This window comes from Uloborus diversus, chromosome 8 (genome assembly GCF_026930045.1).
Source record: "Uloborus diversus isolate 005 chromosome 8, Udiv.v.3.1, whole genome shotgun sequence".
In the NCBI taxonomy this organism is placed as follows: Eukaryota; Metazoa; Arthropoda; class Arachnida; order Araneae; family Uloboridae; genus Uloborus; species Uloborus diversus.
The window spans coordinates 103,933,978-103,950,357 of record NC_072738.1 but is presented as its reverse complement, the minus strand read 5'-3'; the positions used below and the strand labels follow the sequence as shown (position 1 = coordinate 103,950,357).

Sequence of the window (16,380 nt, the reverse complement as noted above, 5' to 3'; positions counted from 1 at the left end):
AGAAACGCAATTTTAGACAACTTTGAAGATTTTTACGGAAGGAGATTTTGGAGCTGCCCCCTGGATTTTTTTTCAAAATTAAAGCCCTAAAAACTTGAGCAACATTCTATGATATTAGGAGAAGTTCAGAGGCTATTTCACTTAAATTTTACGTAAGCCATGTTTTAAAAACCTAAATTTTAATGATATTAAAGGAAGGCGATTCGGAGACCCTTTGCCCGAATATTTTCTGAAATTGAAGTCTTAAAAACGCGATTGTAAGACCATATTTGGCAACATTAGGGCGGGCAATCTTTCAAAATTGAAGCTCCAAAAGCGCAATTTTAGGTGATTTTCGAAAGTAGCTTCAAGCGATGTTTGGTATTCGAAGACTTTAACTGGAAATTTTGCGAAATTGAAGATTTGAAAACGAAATTTGAGATGCTACGTAATACTTTTGGTAGCGGGAGAGAGGAGAGAATCGGAGGAGTAGCATTTTGAAGACAATCTTACTTGCAGACGAACTAGAAAAAAGAAAAATAATAAGGAATAAATAAGAGATAGGGCGGAGTAGCTGGAACAATTAGCTGTAACTACAGAAAATTTTTAATTCAAAGATTTCTTTTTGAAAGAAACTTAAGTTTTTCCCTAACATTATTTTTTTCGTACCAAAATCACTTTGTTTTCCTAAGACGTTTTTTTTTTCTCTTCAATAATAAAGAATATTTTCGAAAAACATTCAACTCAGCATTCTGGAGGTGCATAAATTATAATACAACATATTCACTGCAAAAACCAAAATGGGAAATAGCAAATTTCTTGCGCTTCGTATGCTCTACCTTTTGAAATTATAGACATACATAAACAGCATTCACGGCTCCACATATGAAGAAAACTGCTCATGTATGCATAAATTAAAATCATGTGTTTTCAGTGTAAAAGATTGCGCTTTTGAATAACATGTTTGGACACAACAAGGCAATTTTTTCCTTTTAGAAAGACAGCAAGGAGGATTGCTTGTTTTAATGAGCAGTATAATTTCATCATCACTATTAGATATAATGAAAAGTTCAATTTTATTTATTTATTTATTACTTTTTTTTTTGATGGAGATTTTTCCCACTCATTTGGAGAATTTTTGATTGGTAGAGCTTGGCGCCTTTTTGACTCTGCGCCGTCGTGCGCCGCACGAACTTGCACATAGGGACGGCGCGGCCCTGGTGAGGGGCTAAGAAGCTGAGTTCGAAAAGATATGTAGTTGAAAATGGTAGCAGCACATCAATAGCAAGAAAAGAGATGGTGGGATACTCATTCTTAATCAGCAAACCAAAATTCGTCCAGAGACACTGCGCTCAACCCAAGTTTAAGAGTACGGTCGCTCTTGAGGTCCATAAATTCTTCTCGCGCCTTCAAAGAAAGGACTTTAACTGATGCACCCGCAGATGAGGAGAATGGATCGCGAATCCAGTTATACTGTTCTATGTCAGTATTCTTGAAATAGTGTTTAAACTTGTCCTGAAGTATGACTAAATGCTCTACCACCACATTCAGCAGCTTTTCTTCCATGCCATTTCCTTCACATACCATGTTGACGGTCCGTTTGAACTTGTCCAATGAGCCACGATCTACTTCTTCTCTCCACGGCTGAATTTTTATTTGAACCCGTTTAGCTTGCCCATTCATGTAACCCAAATTCTCTCCTTGTCCTTGCATTTTCGGATTCAATTAGTTAAGGTGTTCAAAAATGTCAGCCATGTACGCTAGTTTTGCCAGTCAATATATGTCTTGCAACAAATTGGCGTACTGCATTTCGTTTTTAAAAATCAAAAACTGTCGTACCTCGTCCCTCAATTCGAAAATTATTGATAGTACCTTACCACTTAAAAGCCAGCGAATCTTTCTATGAAGAAGTAGGGTGTGGTGATCTGCACCCAATTCTTCACAAAGTATACGGAGAAAAGGCGAGAATTACGCGGACTCGATTTTATAAAATTCACGATTTTCATGACTTCAGCCAAAGTTGACTTCAGCTCATCTGGTAAGATCTTTGCCATAGCTTCACGATGGTGGAAACAGTATTTGGTTTTAATTTCCAGTTTGCTAAGTCTCTGAACCGAGCTTTGAGAAACTACGATAACATGAAATTAGTATCGGAACCGGAAAAGAGGAAAACAAAAGTTAAAGCTGTGGCTAAAATTCTGGGCGGGAGGGCACGATCCCTGCCTGAGGGAGGGGGCGATAATCCCGTTAGCGAAAGATTTAGAAAAATTCTGTATAATTAGTTGATTTCGTGGAAATTAGAATCCGTTTTCAAAAACTGAAAGTAATTACATCACAGGGTGAGGCAGCAAATCCCGCTTCTCCCCTTGGTATGTCTTATTGCATAAGATCGACAAGGTGAATTGAGAACTTACAGAACGATACAAACTCTATTCGGTCGTAACTTTAAAATAAAATACATCAAGGCTCTTTCTTTTTATATAACTACGAAAATGCTGCGGCACACCGGGTTCCTTGTCGCGGCGCACCAGTGTGCCGCGGCACACCGGTTGCGAAGCCCTGATTTAAGGCATACATGACTTGAACTGTTTGGTAATGTTTCCCAAACTGAACAGTGGAATAGTGTTTTACATTGAACTATTTTAAAGGAAGTTTCTGGAAGAGAGGGAAATAAAAAGAAAATGACATTTTATCCGATTAACCTTGATTCGATATTTCTATTCAGATTCTTAGAACGGATGCGGTGATCAAAACGTAATATGGATATTTTACTTTAATGTCGCAGCTAAGAGGATTTTTTTTTTTTTTGGTAGTTTTAAAGGCAGTCTTAGTTTCTGATTAATTTTTGTTGAATAGCTTCAGTCTTTCAAACAACGTTGATTTATTTTTTTCAAATCAATATCATAAATACGCTTCATATATACGCTCGTTATTTGCTTGAATCCACCTGTGCTAAAATTCAGGCATCAGACAGTTAGTGGTGTAGTGTTATTTCAAAAAAATAGAAAAGAAACAGTCCTATAAACACGATGAAAAATTATTGTAACTAACATAGCTTAAAAACAGTTTATAAGTTACTGCATTTGTTTGTTTTACCTTTTTCGGCCGTCATTAGCTAGAGATTGCAGCACTTCCTGTAGTTCAGTGAAATTGCGAATTAGCGTGAGATTGAGATATTAGCTTTGTCTTGTTAAATTGTCTAGTTTTTGAAATTTTAATTAAATTTGTGAAAAGTATATGAAAACGTATTATATTTTCAATAATGATTCATACGTGACATTATACAGTATTATACATACAGAGGAAAATATCTGCCATGCCTGCTGAAAACTATGCGTGGGGGGAAAAATGGTATAAATTGTTTAATTTCGAAGTTATGAAAACACTTTTGCACTTATGAATGTTAAAAAATTCAACAGTTTTTTCAATTTCACGAGTTCTAGTATTCATTCTGCAGACCGCACCAGTTCTTTGTGTATCACAGTTGAATCGATTATTTCAGAAAGGGCATAAGTCGAACTGATGCAACTTTTCAGGAATCAATAAAAAGTGATTATTTCATTCAGGAATGAACTAAATTCTACGAAAATTTTTATGACGAATCTAGCCACAATCAGGATCATTACCTCACCTTAAATTACGTTTCATTTCGTCACTAAAATTAATTTTTTTTTTAATTTGGACTTATGTTCTTTTTGCAATAAATATCCTGAGAGACTAGTTTACAGTGATGAAAATGTAAATCAAGTGAAACAGATTTGTTTCAAACTGATTTATGATAACAAAAAATAATATTACAAAGTGACAAAAATAATTAGTGAAGTTCGTATTCATAAATTCATTATCTTAAGAAAATACATCGTGCATCTTCATCTTTCTCCCGTCTTGTTTTAGTGAAATAATAAAGTCTAGAGTAAAAAAACTAACAAACTGAGATAAAAAGCAAAAGTTTTACATGTGTATGTAAAACTATTCATATTCATCAAATACATCCTCCACGGAAATCTTTTTTTTCTTTCATTCTCTTGTCTAGTTTTGTATGCCAAGCTCGATGTACATATTAGTATGACTAGGTTCAAAATTGCACTGAATAATCATCTTGATATTTGTTATTTCTTTCAAGAATATGAATTTTTTCCCTTTATACTCGATATTGACAAAGGTAGTTCAGCGTTACTTTGCTATATTCTATTGAATACCGTCTATAAAATAGCTGGCCTGAAAACCGTTCCTTTGATGTTCAATCGAATATTTAAGCATTATGAATGTTAATAATTGAAAACATTTGTCGCCCAGTAGAATCTTTTTCCAAAATCTCAATTTGGGAGATAGGTCCTCTTAAAAAACGAAAGGCACCTGTTTAAGTGGTTACAGATTTCATTGTTTTCAACACATTTGACGGTGAATCTTAATGCAATTTCAGGATTTCACTTATAAGAGATTGGATTTAACAAGGTTATAATCTGTCATTATCTGTTGAACATTCGCTGTACTGTCCCAAGATCCCGGTCGCAAAGGACAAACGAATGTCCTCTCAGAGGAAAGTCATCAGCAATCTTGTTAAATTTCTTCAGTGTTATTTCTAGAAAAAGTTTTCTGCAGTGTTGTTTTTATTTTGACCAGCGTACATCTCACTGAAAGCATACAGTTGTTTCGCAGTTCCTAGAGAGATGTTAATAAAACCTCTGAGAAATTAGCAAATTTCATTCGGATTCCGTGATTTCGAATCCCCCCCCCTAACCCCTGAACTGACGAACCTACCATTACCGAAATAAATTATATTAGATCAAAGAAGTTATTTGTTTTTACTTCATTACGCCAAAAAAATCTAGTTCTTCTATGATCTTGCCATTGCATCTTATTTCTTCCTTCGCGTTTTGTGCAGAAAGGGCATAAGTTACGCCCTTTTTGCACTTAACGAAAAATGTGACTCCTAAATAAAGTGCTTTGTTGTACAAGAATTGACTTCCCTGCTACACTAGTCAATGTGTCTACATACAAGCATGGGAAAACCACAACTAATTCAATTTTGAAAAAAATGTGACTTATGCCCTTTTTGCAATAATCGATTCAGTTAAGAATCGCATCAGAGAGACATACGTCATTTTTCAAAATGAGCAAAAAAACTGCGTCAAACATTTTGCTCATTTGGAAAATTGTTCCTGTACTTAAATGACCGGAAAAAATATTAGGATAGTTTTGCTTTTGAGCATAATAGCAGTTTTGGTTCGCTTGACAGAAGGGGGGGGGGGGGGGGCTCACGAACTGGTGTGACGAAATTCTAAGATGTATTCTTAACAAAGCGATGGATCATTCTTATTTGATCTGCAGACCATATGATCCGGTTCTTGTTCTTGATGAAATTTTGTGGAATTTCTTCGAGTTCGTTTCATCTGACTACAATTCGATTTGATTGGATATCAACTCACGAAATGGTAAAAGTTCATTGTTCGATGTCAGTGGGTTTGCTAATATGTTGCAGTTCATAACTAAAATTTGTCTCGACTCGAAATAAGAAAAAAGCTTTTTAAGTAGCATTTGGGTAATTTCAATACGCTTCGGAAGTATTGCAAATATTTTTATTAGGTTAAATACCTGCCTAATAGGTTAATGCCCTTCCAACATAACTTCTTGGAAACCGATATATCGCACAAAAATAAAGAACAAAATTACAAAGAAAATATACAGCTTCAACATTTTCTGTTTGTTTTAAATGCCGCTGAACGCTCGAATTTATGAACCTCAATTTTTAAAGCTATTCGCTTTTCCCAAAAAATACATTGAAATAACTTAATTTTTCACTTTTTTTACGAATTCGACGTAAGGTGAGATCCCATGCATATTTTAATTATAATCCTATTCTGCCTTAAAACAATTATTCTGAAAATTGAATTCAAGAAGTAAAGTTTCTAACTCGCTTATATGGAGTACGTATGCTCACCAATCTTTTTTTTTCTTCTTCTAAATTATGTTTTTTGAATAATGAGCTTCATTTCCTTTGTTGCGCTATGTAGTTTAACAAAATATATTGATCGTTTTGTATACTAAAATCCCGGTCTTCGAATTTTCTATCTTTACCACACAATTATTTCAAACATTTCTATTGTTTTCTGTGTATGCAATAGTGTCGGCAGAAAAAAAGTAAACATCTTATTTACTTATCATCTCACTGTAAATACTCCGCGTATCGAAGTAGTTCAAGGGAAAAGTTGATGGTCAGTGAAGAGAAACTATGAGTGATAACAGATACATTCCGTGCGGGTGAACGGTTAATGAACTGGCTATTTTTACAAGGACGGGTTTCTTGATAACATTTTCGGAAATATCTTCTGACGCAATTAAGATTTCAATTCTCTGTCTCAAATTCCAAGCCAGCGTTTCTCAATCTTTCTACTCACAAAATTCAAGTAACAGATGTTGCATGAGATATTATTATCATGACTAGCTGCGTCACCCGGCTTTGCACTGCCTACCTCGAAAATAAAAGTTATGTCAAGTGAACGCGTGTTTAACAATCAGGCTTGAACAAAAAAAAAAAAAAAAAAAAAAAAGTAAAATTTTGCGGTAGATCTCCGAAAAATAATTAAAAAGTAAACATTTTAAATCCTCCGATTACAGGAAAATTCTTTAAAACAAAAGCCAGAATTTTATTTATTTATATTCAAGGGAAAAAAATGGTAACAGATCTTTCTTCTCAATGATTTTCTTCACGCTACAAATTTTACTAAAATCACTGTTACCGAAAATTGAGATGAAGCACTGAATAATAATTTGAATAGAGGAAAGCCTTCGAAAAATAGGGATTGTATGTTGAAACCTAAGTGTCATAATTAATAGTTTTTAACAGATATCTCCTCTAATTATTATCGGAGGATGATGTTAAATAGCCAAACATAAAGACGGGAAGATTACGAATACATCGATACCTGGTTCAATGGTCAGTTCACTGTCGTTCGGGAGAAGTAACTTGGACATAGATACATACATAGATACCTACGCTCAGTTTTTAATTGTATAAGATGTTATTGTTTCATTAATAAGGAAATTTTTTTAACGTGGACGACCGAAAATCTCTTTGGATCGATCAAACTTTTCTGCGGACCGATGCAGTTCGGAAAAAATGAATTTTGAATACCAAGTTCTTTTTTTTTAAATCGTCACCTGAGAAAACTTGCCGGTTTTAAACTGAGGCTGGACAATGATCAAGGTTTTTTTCTTTTAAACTTTTTGCCCTTTTTTTTGTGAAGCATACTTGTATGCTTCTCATTTACATGCCTGCTATGTTTTTTTTTTTTTAGGAACTTAAAAAATTTGATTCTTTTACCTGAGATTTTAAATTTGGTTTTCCTGATATTTTTAAGGCAATGATTATTATTTTTTAATTTAAAACAACAGTCTAGAAAGCTTTTTTTTTTTTTTTTTTTGAATTGATATTCAATTTACTAGCTCACTGATAGCTCAAAAAAGTTTCATTTTCGTGGAAAAAATATTTGGACTCGCCCACCCACACCCCTTTCTCTCAGTGTTTCAACCTTTTAAGTAGTGCATTGTGTCTGCATGTCTCACGTAAAAGTCATCATTTTCTGTACATCATTTTAGATTGCTTTTTTTTTATGTTCAAAATTCTTATCTCTGAAAATAAAAGATTTCTTGCTTGAAAAGTCTCTCTCAATGTTTTCATATTATTGTTCTACAGGAATTGTATTAAGTATATATTATTTGTCCAGCTGTTGTTGAAAGTTCTCCATTCTCAGATAACAATTGCCTACTACTATGGAGATAAGCACGTGTGAAGATATGTCACTGATGCAATACCTATTTTTTACTTCTCACTTTGGAATTGAGCACTTAAATTCTATCTAGTTTTTTTTTCTCTCTTTCATCTGTTTAGTTATGTGTTTATGTTTTGTTTTATAAGCACTTTTTCAAAGTACATGTTAGGGTGGTACCTATCCCCTCAAGGACAATGTTTCACGCCCTCAAATGTTATGGAGCACCTCCCAGAACGAGAGCCCCTCTTCCATTTCCAAATGAGGAAAAAACCCTCTCAAATTACCTTGGGGTCATTCCATGTCAAATGATCCAAAATTTGGGAATTTTTCCCCCTCATCCTTTTGTATTTCTTTGAAATTTGGCTCATCGATTGTACCCTTCAAGGTAATCAAAAGTCCAAATTTTTAGATTTTTATCTCTATTATTTTTTTATTTATGACACTTTGATTTTTCGAAAAAACCTCTTTTTTTCATGGATGCTTGAACATAAAATGGACGCTAACTCAGCACCAAATATAGATAGAAAGATTTGGTAAAAAAACATTTAAAGTACATTAGTTGCTGTTTAAATAGGATATGCAACATGACTAATTTCCAAAAAAAAAAAAAAAAAAAAAAATAAAATAAAATAAAAAAAAAATAAAATAAATGAAATTTAAATTTAAATTTCTCAGAAAAGGTATAATGAATGATTTTTAAAAAATTCTCAAAAATTTGTGCCTATTTTATGTTTATTTGTGCAAAGTTTCAAGTTGGGATCTCAATGGGATCATACTTTTAAGAATTTTTAAATAAGATTTGACTTATGAAATAATGACATTTTTCAGGTTCTAACTAGTTAAATGTGGGGTTCTCTTACTGGGGATGATCTAGTAAGTAGTAATTAATCATGACTATGCTTGAAATGGAAAAAAGAGAGTTATTCGAAAAATCAAAGTGTCATAAATAAAAAAAATAATAGAGATAAAAATCTAAAAATTTGGACTTTTACCTCAAAGGGTACAATTGATGAGCCAAATTTCAAAGAAATGCAAAAAGGTGAGGGGAAAAAACTTTGGATCACTTGACATGAAATGACCCCCTATCAAAAAAATTTCAATGCCACAATCTGCGCCATTAATCTCTCTCTCCCCCCCCCCTGTGGAAAGAAAATCCCTGCATTCTGCAATGAAAAACAGCGTTTTTAACAGTTAAAAATGCCTATCGTGTCAGATTACTTTATTTTTGCCGGTACACTGAAATCTCTTCATATTTCTTACTTATTTCACGTGGTTTAGTCGGATGAAGTTTTCCGAAATAGGATTATTAAACTTCGGTTTTGTTAAAGTTGCGAAGAACTGGTTTACTGTAGCATAAAACTCAAAAGTAGTTTTTGTTACGTTTTTCTCACAAGCGGTATAATTTTTTCTAACATTTTCACTCTGTAATAACCACTCACTGGGGGACCATGTTAGAAATGCTCTGCGTTTATAAACCAAATCAAATTAACATTTTTCTTGTCATTGCTCATGAGTGATGAGTGTATTAAAAAATGGTAATAAATAACCCGATTTTCTCCTTATTTTCATACCTTATCGAATTTTACTTCATGATTACTTCACAAGTAACTGTCAAACATGCACTGATAAGGAAGAAAGTCTTTTTCTGAAATAGAGCATGAAGAAAAGAGCTTCGGTGTTGTACCTCTGTCATATTTGTTTCTCTACTATACTAGACTCAAAGAAGTACCGCGAGAAACCTTTCAAACGCTTAACAAATAGTGTTTGTGAGTTGTGAAAAAGTGGGTAATATAAATTTTAGGAGAATGATTCAGGATAAACATTCGTTCCACTCTTGCGCCTTGCCTTACTTTGCCGGTTCTTTGACAGAATTATCTTCGCCGTTAGTGTGCCCTAAATCATTTTTGCGTGTTATTTTATTGTCTGTATAAAGAATTTTTAGGGTGTTTGACTTGTAAAGTTGTTCTTTCTTCCCCAATGGAAAAACATCAATTTAAGCATGTAATTAAATATCCGTGAATGAGGAAGACAAAATGGCTTGCCCACATGCGTGCTTGCTTTGAAAAAAAACATCAGATATGACTTTTTTGCTAATGCCTTGATAAAGTTCTGCTACGTCTTTAAAATTTCCTCGAGCTATTAAAAATTAGTCTGACAAAATCAGTTGGATTTTTGAATTCTTAAACTTTTATTTTCGGCTTCTGTAGAACTATAAAAATCCAACTCTATTAGTAAGGTCCATAAAGTGCCTTTGAAAACTTAGGTTCTAGAATAGAACTCGTCTCTGCGAGATTTTTTTATTTATTTTGTAACAAAAAGGGTTACTGCTTGATTTTGTATGCTTGAAAATTTAAAATGTTGGTAGGTCACATGTGTGTTGCTTTTCTAGATAGAAATTTGAAAGACGGATCTTTAAGGTACGGGTTCGTAACTTCAGTTTTTCTCCATGTTATTTATTGAGTCTCAATTTATTTTCAGAGCAAAGAAGGTAATTGCTTGATATTCTGCGCTTAAAAGCAAAATTTAAAATGTTGATAGCCACACGTCTGTCGGTTTTCTTGATAGAAACTTGAAAAACTTTGGTGGTATGGGTTCATAATTTCAGTTTTGCTCCATGTTATTTCTTGAGTCTTAATTTATTTTCAGAGCCATAACGAGGACCTATTGTTATTATTTAGCTCTTTGTCGCGCTTTTTTTATATTCCAGCCATTCGATATCTCTTTTAAAATCCATGGAAGATCTTGAGCCCTGCATCATGACATTGTGACACCATTTCATGGAGCATTGCGCCATATCCTTTCTACATATTTAACCAGTATACCGTAACAAACGGAGGAAGTGGTCCCTGGAGCGTGGCGAATAGTGGTTGCTTTGACTTCTGTTTGGGAAAAGGTCATTTCGATGGCCGCATTAATAGTGAATTGGCTGCAAAGGGTGTGGACCTCTTTTGCTGCCATGACAGTTAATTATGCATACTTCCCAAAACGGTTCTGTTTTGTTGGGGAAGTTACCTTTGTTGTTGCCATTTAATTGGAAGACTATTGAAATTTTTGAAGGTGATAATTTCTAATGTAACAGCCGCTCGGCTGGCGATCTACTGTGCTTTTCAGCCATTTCTTATTGTTATAGAAAGCCTTCTATATTTGTTTTTGCTGCTTCTGAAAACTTATTCGATTTGAAATTTAAAAACATTATTTTTAATTGAATGCAACAAAATTGGTGTTGTTTTCTTCGCGGGCTTCTGCTGTGTTTTAGAATTCATCTCTCTACAATTCACTCTTCAACTGTAGTTTGTTAATTCGCTCTCAAATCGTTGAAAAATGCTTTGTTAATGCAGTAACGTGCGAATCTTTTGGCCTAAGGAAGAAGTTCAGGGCAAGTTTTTACTTCCTTTTACAAAAAAAGGAAGTATTGTATTCGCGAAAAAAAATTCACTCAAAAATCAACCTTAACTTCCATTTTGCTCACCCCCGAATGAATGTCCCCCACAAGAGTGATGGCTCACCCCTTCAAATGCGACGGAGCACTTTCAAAAAAGAGATTTAGACCCCCCTTTAAACAACCTGCACGGCGTAATTTTCTCCATGCTCTCAACCGTGGATATCCCTGTCTTGTTGAATATATTTTGTCATTAAAATATGTTATTTTAAGTGCTCAGTTTGGGGTCAATCGCAAATGGGGAGACGTGTTCCTGAAACTGTGACAGTTTGGCAAGGGGAAGGGAGGGAGCAGCAAGAAGCGCAACATTACACATTTTGGTTGAAATAAATTTTTTTCACAACAGTATGTTTGTGTAATGTAGTAAAATGTAGCTTGACTTGTGACAGGGGAAGTGGTTGGGCGGAGTGTAACACTTTGTGACAAAGAATGGGGGGGGGGGGGTTCAAATATGTTGAGAAAAAAGTATGACATCATTTATGGACAGCCCTTTACCCATTACACCAAAGCTTGGTTTAGAAAGCACCATTTTATTCTAAAATGTTTTCTGTAATCCCGCCCCCATCCCCTCGTTTTAGTTTGTATTTGATCTTAACCTTATCACCCGCGAACTGTAATTAATCGGTAGGAAGAATTCATTGCATAAAGGTTTTATATTCTGTTTTCTTCATTGAGATAGAAACTTCTTTCTTGCTTTACTCTTTTTTATCTAAATGATTTGAAATTTTTCGAAATTTGAGAGACAAGTATATATGAGAAGTTGTGCTGAAAACGTTGTGAAAGCCCAATTCTATGCATAAAACACTTCAACTTCTTCATTAATAAGAAAACTATTAATTCATCTCCACCCTTCCCTCGGAGTTCAAATGCTCATTTTATCAAGTGGAAATTTCGTTATCCTTTTTCAAAGTAATCTTGCATTTGGTCTCTTGTTTGGGACCCTTTTTTTTTTCGTATAGTGTTGCTATATTTTTTCCGAGGAATGAAAGTTACTAATTTTTTTATAAATTACTTAAGATCTTAAAACGCAATTGAAGAGGATAATAGAAAATGAGTTTCATGGTTAGGGGAGCACACATGAAAAGTGAGAAAAGTGGTGCATCTGTTATTTCTAAATTGCAGGAATAAGTGAGCCTGCAGATTTTCTAGGTGACGTGCAGATTAACTTTGGTAATTCAATCAATTCGCATGCTGATTAACTTGGTTAATCTACACGCTAACTGATCGAAACTTTACTGGAACTTGGACTGATCGAATTTTACCGAATCCTTCGCTTTGACGGAAATGTATCCAAAGAATAATGGGCGAGCTCCTTTTTGGGTGATAAGTTTTTCATGGTATCACTATCCTTGCAATTTCTTAGACATCCATCCTAATAGCAAGTAGGTTTTTATCGGAATTTGACGCCGTGTTTGTTTGCTATTTCGCAAAAGTTTTATTTTGCATACTAATAATAAATAAATAATATAATCATTCTTTGTGCCGAAAAACAAAAGTATAAACAAGAATTTTTTTAAAGCACAAAATAGAATACACTTGTTTCAGGTTACAAGGAATCCAAACTCATCATTTCAAAATTTTTATGGTGGGCAATGAGTATGTTGGATTTTATGCTTCTGCAGATATTGGGGGGCGGGAAACTATCATCAATCTCTCAATTTCAGAGAGGCCCGTCACTTCAAAATTTTCTGGGGGTGGGTGGTGGTGCGGGGGGGGGGTGTCAATTGACTCCCCTTAATCACCCAAATGGAGGATCTGGTTCCAGGGGATCAGGAGCTAACAATTACCCTTCTTTGCTTCCTTAAACCATGGACCTGATGGAGACACGCTTTTTAATGCAAAAAGAAGTGAGCTTATGGACCAAATGTAGCCTTAAGATTTGCAGAATGTTTAGAACTTAATCGAATGTCGGAAAACTAAATTTCTTTTTCCTTTTCTAAAATCTTATTCTTATTCCTTAGTATTTAAACAGATCATTAAACGACTTCTTTCAGTCAATGATAATTTCCATTTCAGAAAGAAGACAGTTCCAAGTTGGCTTCATTCTATTGGGCCGATGAAGAGCTTACTATGGTTGCTACAGAGCTTGATAGTTTTGATGGCAGAACAGATCCAGATAGATGCTCAATTTTGGTCAGCCAATTGAGATTGTGTCAAGACAAGGTAGCTATATTTTACATGGTTTTTTTCCTTAGATTTTTAACATAACGGGAGAAAATTGTTGCGACGTAACAATATCGTTGCGCGTCAATTTACCGTGATTGCAATTCTTCGAAGGAAATTATTTTATTTTGAATAATGTGTGATTAAACTGTCTTTAAACATAGTTGGAGTAACCTTTTTTGTAACAAAAAGTAACCTTCAAAAGACAGCATATGAGTATTAACCGTTTGATGAATAATGCGATGAACTAAGACCACAATTGATTCGTGACGAATTTGTGTTGCAACGAGATAATTGAATTACATTTGTTTGTGTTATGTGAGGGGGAAAAAGTTTCGAGAACTACTGCTTCAATATAAGCACAAAACTTACTATGTGCTTGCTAAAGGATTCTACAAGCGGGTTGCTTCGCTGAAAGTTATGAAGTAAAGAACCTTTCATTCCACATTTCCAAAAATTAACGCTTTCCGATTTTCGGAAAATGTACTCAGTTTCAATAAATCGGACGACAGTTAGTTGACCAAACACAAACAAATTTCTGTCTCAAGTGTTGCGAACGTTTTCTTGTTCAGACTTTTGATGCTTTCAATTGCTTGAATTTTCATAGAAGAACATTAGGTTTCCAAACGAAAATGGGACCTTAAATTTTATTGTTCACTGAAGGTTTTCAGGACCCCTTGGAGAATCCGTTTGAATTTAAGTTTCTAGATAAAATAATTGGTGCGTGAATTTTCCTAACTTCAGCTTATAGCGGTTTATCCCCAGTTTCGCCGACACTTCAAATTTCCTCCCCCCTTTAATATATCAAAAGGTACGATTAAATCTGAAAAACAGGGTGGGGGTGATGAAATGTCGGTGGAATTGTGGAGACATTTTTTTAGCAAAGGATTAGAATAAATTAAAATAGGCTTTTATTTTTTGGAACAATGCTTCAGTATGGTGATCGCTAACAATGTGTGAAGGTTTTTTTTTTTTTTTTTGCGATTAAAAGTTTAAGAATTCGACCCCTCTCCCCCCCCCCAAAAAAAAAACATTCAGCTTTAAGGATTAGTTTTTGTGATCGTGAAGTTTGTGAAGATTTCGTTTTTGGCTTATGTAGACAAAGAAAAAAAAAAGTTTTTGAAATGTGATGCCACTATACTTGTTGTTACTATTATAATATTGATGCCAATATTATGTGATAAATTTAGCTAGCATCTTGAATATTACAAATGTTTTGATGAAATGATTATCAGAAATGTGTAGTATCAGATAATTACTAATGCATTGATGAAACAAATTATCTGAAACTCTTCAGCCTCGGATAAAATAACTACCAAAGTGATGTAAAAAGTAGAATAAGCAATTTTTCTTTTTGTATAGAAATCGATAAAAAATATCTGATTTTAAAGTTGTATTGCAATTGTGATCAATAAACAACAAAATTTGCATAAAGTGCACATTGTGATATCACTGCTTTTGAAATCCATTTCTCTTCTGGTTATAAATTCATTCATGATAAGTAGCAAATAAATAAATTAATAACTTGTCATATGAGACTGGGAGTAGCTAACTGGTGTAAGTGGACTATTTAAAGTTTTGAGTAAATAGTGTTTAAAGTTAAGATCTTAGGTAGGCTCATTAAATTTTTTTTCTAAATCATGCTATACATCAGCTTTTACTAGGACTACTAGTATTATCTCTTGTCGCAAGACAGAGGAGAGATCCACCTACCATTTGTACTGGTTAGCTCTAAATTTTTAATTTTGTCACTTACATTCCTTTTCTTCTCACTGCCTCATATGCCATATAAGGTTTTTTTGAATTGTTCTAATAATACAAGGTCTTGGAAATTCATGTCTTCTCAACGTGGAGGTTAAATTAAAAAAAAAAAAAAAGAAGATAAAAGGGCAAAAATTTGTTGAAATGTCAAAATCAAGACAGTTTGTGGCAAAAACAAATGTAGAAAATATGATATGAGCACATAGGGCTGTCCATGAATCTCTCTCTTTTTTTCAATAAATTTAACCCTCCTCCCCTGTCACAAAGTGTGACACTTTGCCATACTCCCTCTCCCTCCCCTTGTTATAGACATACTACTTTTCCATAAACATATATTGTAATAACAAAGTTTGTGTTGTCACACTTCTTGTTACTCCATCCCTCCCCTTGTCAAAAACTCACAACTTCATAACCCCCTCCCATCATTTGTGGATGCACCCATAGTATCAAGTGGTACTACACTGCCATGGGCAGGTTAACTGCAGTATCCACAGAAATGAGTTTTCACCATATTTGAAGAAACTCATATTAGGTCACAGGTCCGGCCGCCAATAAAACCAAATGTCAGCCACCAAAAAGCCAAATATCCACCGCCAAGAAAGACAAAAGAAATTAAACACATGACTAAGGACACTTTACATCACAGAACAAGTTGGGGTTTTCACCCCTCTGTATCTTAGCCTCATGAAGACCCCCAAAGTTGATTTTTGGTATACTCCATCTCTTGTGGCCCCTGACAAAATATACCAAAATACAATCCCCAGGACCATCAAAGGAAGGAAGAATTTAAGTTAGAAAATCGTTATTCAAAAACCTTTTCCTGTTCTTTGACAGGGCTACAGCCCAGACGAAAAGGATTGAGCTGAAATTTCGCACACACATTCCTTGTGCCCAGGGGTGATTGTGTTCCGGTATTTTACCGAATTTCCGGTATTTTTATGCCCGAAAATACCGGAATTATGTTTTTTTTGTTATGCTTTTATCTCCCTACCTCCGCAATTTTTTTAAAAATTATATAATACTCATCAAATATACCTGCAAGAGCCTTAAGATGGACACCTATCCCTTAAGATGGACAAATGTCAAGATAATTTTGTATAACACCAGCTCAAAAGTAACTTTGTAACCCATTAAAATTTTAATCAAATGTACACACACTATTTCGACTCTGACTATTGAACTATTTAATACTATGGCATAGGTGCACTTAAGTAATAGGGGCCAAAGATTACCCCCCCCCCCCGTTCTCACTTTGAAACTTTCAGG

General features: G+C 34.4%; 1 protein-coding gene across 1 annotated transcript in view; it reads left to right on the top strand.

Moving 5' to 3' along the window:
- LOC129227431 (lateral signaling target protein 2 homolog) overlaps positions 1–16,380 on the top strand; it is a 64,308-nt gene that overhangs the window by 21,765 nt on the left and 26,163 nt on the right. The window contains exon 2 of the mRNA XM_054861990.1: positions 13,207–13,353. Within this exon, the coding sequence (XP_054717965.1) occupies positions 13,207–13,353 (147 nt within the window). The remainder of the gene's footprint in view (positions 1–13,206; positions 13,354–16,380) is intronic.